Raw genomic sequence first — 6,997 nt, 5'->3', positions numbered from 1 at the left:
ACTGTATACATCAATGAATATTATTATTTTTATGTTTGTAGTAGCAAAATTACTTAAGTCCCAACATATTATTTAGCTCTGCATGAAGGTATAATACATAAGTCTAAATAATTGCTCTTTTGTTTGTCAGTAAACAGTTTTTTGTGACCTCTGTGAGTGCTGTAGTAGACAGAAACCATATAGCAAGTAACTAGCTGGAGGGCATATAATGGGTTAGACCAATGAGCTTTTCTAGTATATTTTGAGGTTAGGATTAGGAGAATCAGGGATGGGATAGTAGTTAGATTGATGTGGAATTTAGAGAGATGGGTGCTGTTAAAAGTATGATAAAAAAGGGCAATTGGGAAATAGCTTAGGGTAGAAAAAAGAGACAGATGAGTCATGAAAAAAATATTTTTAAAGGATAAGTTGGGACATATGAGGATGACAACATTGAAGCCAGTTAATTCTCCTTCACTGTAGAGTGTGGCCACGGTAAAGGAGAGTAGTGGATACCAAGTGTTATTTGATGTTTCTGATAGTACAGGTAGCCCTCAGTTTACGCCGGGGTTAGGTTCCAGAAGGAATGGTTGTAAATCGAAAACCGTTGTAAATTGAAACCCAGTTTATAATGTAAGTCAAAGAGAAGTGAGGGAGTTAGGTTCCAGGCCCCTCTCAAAATTGACATAAGTAACACCTAATACATTATTTTTAAAGCTTTGAAATGAAGACTTTAAATGCTAAACAGCATTATAAAACTAATTAAATAATCACACAACAGACTGTATCATCAAACTAAGTTTAATGAACAAACACATTTTTTACTTGCATTTTTCTGCAAACAGTTCTCTGCATTGTTAGCATGTTAGATAATATTGGGTCTGCACCTATTCTATGCATTTAAATCTGTAGTGATTAATAGACAGTTAGGCACCCTCACCTCAAGCAGCTGGACAGGACGATAATAGGGAAGTGGCTGCTAGATCTTGTTGCTCGATAGCTAAGGTCTGTTATGTGTACACAGATTAATTTAAGTCTGCTAAGCTTGCATAACTTTGCTGCAACACAAGCGGACAGCTCCACCTACTGGCTATTTTAATTAGTGCACTGCTTTTCAATGCTTTTCAATAGCAGCCACATGACTGAAAAAAAAGGTTGTTATTCTGAAATGGCACAAATTGAACCGGCGTAAACCGAGGGCCACCTGTATAAGGAGAGAGTTGAGCATAAGTTCAGTTGTGCTTTCTAAGCTATGTATTTATTTATTTTTTGCTAAATATTCTGATATTAATTAAATTTATTGCTGCTAATAAAGTCTTAAAATCAAAAGAGTACTGTGCAAAGGAATTTTTTACATTTACTTTTTTTCCCCCCCAGACATTCAATTCATGTCAAGGAAGAACCAGTGATGGCAGATGATGAAGATTGTCCAATGTCATTGGTCACAACAGCAAATCACAGTCCAGAATTGGAAGACGACAGAGATCTTGATGAAGAACCATTGTCAGAGGATCTGGAATAAAAAAAAAAACTTTTAGAGACCTTAAATGAAGGGACATAGCACTGACCTTCACAACCACTCCACAACCATGGATATTTGACAGATTTTTACTGTGACTATTTATTACGCATGGATATTGGAGAAAGTCCTTGAGGAACTTGTTACAATAGCCCTTTAGGATTCAACACAACAAGCAAGATTGCTTGTTTACTTTTTTTTTTTTTTTAAAGACAAAAAAACTGATTTTCTTGAAAAAACAAACTGTTCTTTATATAATGGCTTGCCCATTTAAAATATGGCTCAAAAGGGTTCATGAAATGACTGAATATGAGGAAACATGTTCTGTAGAAGTCAAACGGCCTCATATACTGCCAAAAATAGTGTTAGTTTCATCAATGTGAATCTCAAGCATACAGTAGTTATAATGTTAGAAACAATTGCTGGCCAAGTTCAACTTGTTGCTATTGTTTTTTTAATTTGCACAGGAATAGAATCAGAAATAAGTATCCATGCTTGTTCTATCAGAAATGGTAAACAAACAAACAAGCACATTCCTTTTTTTTTAATTATTATTTTTTTTTATGTTGGTGCCACCAAATGTAAATGACATAAGTTCACTATTGCAAATCACAGTAATTAGACTGTTGCAACCATTTTAAAACCTTAGGCCTCCAGTCTGTGCTGTTAGTGTTAAGTTGTAAAGTGCAATCCTTAACATTGTCTGTGCAAGCGCCATAGCAACATTTGCATATCTGCATAAATCTTACAACTGTACTATTTACCTCCTTGTGAAAAAGCTTTGTCTACCTGAAAACACAGTCAAAGGCTACAGCTGCAAACCAAAGCCAAATCAAACAATGGCCAATAGCTCAACGACAGAAGCAGCCACACGCTTTGGTCCGTCTTCTGTAACTTTAATTAGTACAAAGGAAACTTTCCATGAACTACCTGCTGTTTTCTGATGACCTCTGGGATATTTACATTTAGCCCTATACAAAGAAACAAATCCTAAAAGTTAATTGAGTTACAGTGTATTCTTCTGAGGCCAGAATCCACTCAAAACCTTACGAAGATTTGCTTTCATGTAAGGAGCGACATTTCTCCAGTGGAAGTTATTATGGAAAGCAACAAAATGTGGATCACCGACCAAAACATATATGTACTTGTTACAAATGCAGATTGCTTATTGTTATATATATATAACATTGTGGTTTTTATTTTACTTCCCATACAGTCAATTGTTTTCTGTGGTGAATATATGTTCTTAGAATGTCTTGTACTGTATGGTCTTTATCTGTTGTGTACTATTTTTTTTATAGTCTTAAGTTATAATAAAAAATAAAAAAAAGTAGGAACCAAACATAAAAGGTCTAGTAAAGCCAAAAATTAATTTCATATTGATTTAAAGTGAGCTAGATAAGTTTTTACACTGAAAACAAAGATATAGCAATTTTAGACCATGGTATTTATTTTCAGTCAAACCAAAGTTACATAAAATTCTGCCTCTGTTTATACGGGATATTAACACTAACAATACACTCCCCTTTGAAGACTTGCACAGGCCAAACATTTGGAATGCTGTTTTTTAACACATCCAAACCCCAAATAAGTTATAATTCTTTATTGTTGAGAATAGCATAGTGAGATGCTTGCTTAAACCTAGAAACTTTACATGTTGCTTTTCATGTGCTGTGCCAAGTCTTAAATAAAATACTTTACCCCAACCAAGGGACCTCATAACCTAATTATGGTTATTGCTTTACAAACAGTTTTTGACATAAGGTGGCTGCTAGAGCTTAACATATGGACCAGTTCCATGTGATGGAATCAGTCCTTGCAAGCTAAGCTCATCATTTACTTTTTGCTGGAATCAGCAAACGTACCTAAAGATTCACACAGTCATCTATCACGCCAAATATAAGGACACAAAGGCTTTCAAAAGGGTTTTCCCACTTACCCAAAAGGCTTTCTGAAAGCTTCTACCTCTGCACAAAGAAAAAGAAAAAAAAATTTGAAAAATTATGGCAGACATTAATTGTCAGAACGTCACAGTAACTGCTACTTTTCATTATATTTGTCTTATGGTCATAAGTGACGGAGATAAGTTTACTAGTATCGGATAAACATGTCACATTACTTAAGATTGTCCTTGACCATATAGGGAAATATTGTAAAAATAACATTAAAAGGGCAATCAGTTGTCATATGTGTGTCCACCTAGCTAGATTTAAAGTTAATGTGATAATTGCACCATCAAGATAGTGGCCAAAGACTACAATGCTAAAGTATGCATACCTCAGTTCCAAAACTTTTGAAAGGAAGTCTCAGCCACAGAATGCATATACTTGTAGAGTTTAGCATGGATTTTGTATAAATACAATTAAAAATAGCTGCTTGCACATTATACCAGAAAAAACCTCCAAAACAGCAGTTGCTTTGAAATTAGATGTTAGGTTTTTTTGAGGTTTCTGAGATGCTTGGTCTGTATTTTGATAATTGTGCATATTATGTAAAAATGTTGGTGGACCCATAAATGACCGGACTTTTTCTAAGAAAAAAAAAATTGCTTTAATGCATTTCATGAATTTTTACTCTTATATCATTGCTTGCTATTAATAGCAAAACATGCTTTTTCTGCTCTGCTTTGCGTAGCTATTGTAAGGCTTTGAACTAATGTTTGTATTTATTGCTTGAACTTCTGTGCATACCCTTATAAAGCATATTGTCTGACAATTTAAATGGCTCATGTATTCTTGCTTCTATCATACACAGATCATGGGAAAACCATTATCTTTTGTATACAGCCAATTTTAACTGTAGCACAAACATCTGTTTATGTATTGGTGGTATATACTTGTTTATTTATCTTTTTTCGAGGTAAACTAATTTTTGATACTTTTTTTCATTACTGTGTACTGTGTTCATACCTTGAATTCTCTGACGTTAGAAGTCATGGTTGAATTGTAACAGCTGTTATTCGTTCTGTATTCATGGCTTTCACTGCTGAATAAAATAAAGGACCAAACCTAGGATTTGAAAGAAAACTGTCTACCTCTAACACCAGGGAGTTATCAGATTTTTATTTTGCATAGTTTTGTCTACAAAAATACAATTGCTTAAACCTAGTGGGCTTATGGTGAGCATTCTATATAGCTACATTCATAACACAGTTGTACTGTTTGAAAATCAATTAAATTTTCATGTGACTGTTACAAGTACTAGGTAGAATTACCTCTAACTGAGTTTTCTTTTGAAAACCAAGACATGGGGGAAGCTATCGTAATCATTCTACACCCACAGCTACTTAACTTCATATGCTGTACGTGTAATTTCTTAATGAGGGAATCAGAAGCAAATGTAGGAATGCATATACTGAACCACTTCAAAATAAACTATTCTATTTAAAAATGCATTAACATTGATTGCATTCACTTGAAGCTGTTTCAAATTTATTCACCTTAGTGTCCATATTTATAATATTACCTGCTAAAGTGTGAAAGTTGATATTTGCTTTTTTTTTTTTACTATTTTTTTTTATTTTTTTCTCGGTTTTCAACATATCACCCTTTTTACATTGTTGGTATTATTGTTCAAATCAATGAAATCTGATTCAGTTTAAGAAGGATGTACATTTTTACTTTATGTATAAACAATATTTCTGAACTGTTGGATGTAAACATGTATATGAACTCATTTCATTCATTTGCCTACATTTCTGGAATAAAATAAAATATCTAAATCTTTTGACCCAATTTACTATTCACAGATTTAATTCCCTACCATAGCATTAAACTATCGTAATATTCTTTGATACTTGCTTTGCTTTCCACAAATGAGTTTCCAGCAATCCTGCATTCTGCATGACAATCAAGAAACTAAAACTCTGGCACTCAATTTCCTGGTGTTCAAAAATGGCAAAAACGTAATCCCAGAATTTATGTTCTTACTTAGGACTCAATAATCTAAAAGTATCTGGGGTTGCAAGATTTTCTAAGAATTTTACCAAGTACTATGAAGTTTTGGAATTCTGAAAGTTAGTTTTTAACTTGTGAACAGTAGGCGTTCCCTGGATTTAAATGGACATGAACCCCCAAATTTTTCTTTCATGATTTATATAGAACACACAAATACTTTAGGATTTACTACTATGATTAAATTTGCTTAAAGGGTTCCAATACTCATATGCTAAATCACTTGAAAGTGATGCAGCATAAATGTAAAAAGCTGACATGAAAATATCACATAAAAATCTCTATGTAAAAAGGGAAGATATTTTCCTCAACATTTCTTCAGCTCACACTAGTAAGTGCTCTGTGAACAGTTATACTTCAGCTGCCATCCAGCTGCAAGTTGAAAGACAAAAAATAAAAAAACAATAGCCAATCAGCATCAGCATTGCCGAGGTCATGCTTTTCTGTGATCTCATGAGATTTCATTGGTGAGATTTCATAGTAAACTTCCTTAAACTAAATAGGAAGATAACATGACTGTGCTTGCACATGCCAGATGCACACTCCCTTGCAAGTCCTGGGACTAGCATCCTGATAGGATGCTTAAATTCTCTTTACAGTAGGGAGTGAATACTTAGGAAATTTGGAGGTAAACTATCTTCCTTTTTTACATATAGATGTTCAGGCGACATTATCTAGCTTTTTACAGCTGTGCTGAATCACTTTCAAGTGCTTTAACATTTGGGTATCATGTCCCTTTAATTTCCATAGTATTCTTTGCTGAAGAATATACCCAGTTATCTAGTGCTCTTGCAAATGTACAACACTGTTAAAAGCATTCTTGTAAACCTTCTGAAATATAGTGTTCCAGACAGGTGCACACTCTTCTGCCTATCTACCTTATTTTCAGCAAAGTATACCAAGATAATGAAGTAAACGATATTAGAAACAAATTGAATTTTGTTTTACACTATGGGGTGGATTCCCTTTGAATATATAAAGTAGATACATAAATTACTATAGGACTCAAAATCATAAATTAGAAATTGTATGCAACAAATAGCTGTTATAATAAGACAGAAAAAATGCTTTGTTAAATCACATTTGTAACAAAATGATTCTGCAAAATTCATATTTAATGGAAAAATTTAATTGAAATAAAACTGCAGTGCACATTGTGAAATTCATGCTTATAAGTACAGAATTCAAAGTTAATTGTTTTCCTTATAGCAAAATGAGTTTCCCTACTTCTGCTAATTGGCAGAAAAGGGGACATTATCTGCCAGGTCTCGGCAGATCCTCAAAACATTTCCTCCCTGCAGATCTGTTTTATCTCACAAACATAAAGATGGCGAGATTGTGTAAAAATATACAAAACACCTACACTAATTAATACACATGCATATGAAAACAGAGGTGATCGTAAGATAATATGCACTGATAACAGGGTCATGTGATTTGTATTGGCTGTTCAGGTTGTACATGATTTTGTTGTACAGCATTCGTTAGTGAAACAAATGCTGAAAATGGCTGCAGTCATTTGTCTAATTTCTGTACCAGATTTATT

The 6,997-nt window shown here is 33.6% G+C and overlaps 1 protein-coding gene across 8 annotated transcripts in view; it reads left to right on the top strand.

Annotated features, from left to right (window-relative positions):
• FOXP2 (forkhead box P2) overlaps nt 1-5,232 on the top strand; it is a 298,530-nt gene extending 293,298 nt beyond the window's left edge. For all 8 annotated transcript variants that reach the window (XM_053716711.1, XM_053716710.1, XM_053716709.1 and 5 more), the window contains one exon: nt 1,357-5,232. In XM_053716711.1, the coding sequence (XP_053572686.1) occupies nt 1,357-1,501 (145 nt within the window). In that variant the 3' untranslated portion in view covers nt 1,502-5,232. The remainder of the gene's footprint in view (nt 1-1,356) is intronic.
• Nucleotides 5,233-6,997: the final 1,765 nt, after the last annotated feature.

This window comes from Bombina bombina, chromosome 6 (genome assembly GCF_027579735.1).
Source record: "Bombina bombina isolate aBomBom1 chromosome 6, aBomBom1.pri, whole genome shotgun sequence".
NCBI lineage: Eukaryota > Metazoa > Chordata > Amphibia > Anura > Bombinatoridae > Bombina > Bombina bombina.
This window is presented reverse-complemented; position numbering and strand designations above follow the sequence as displayed.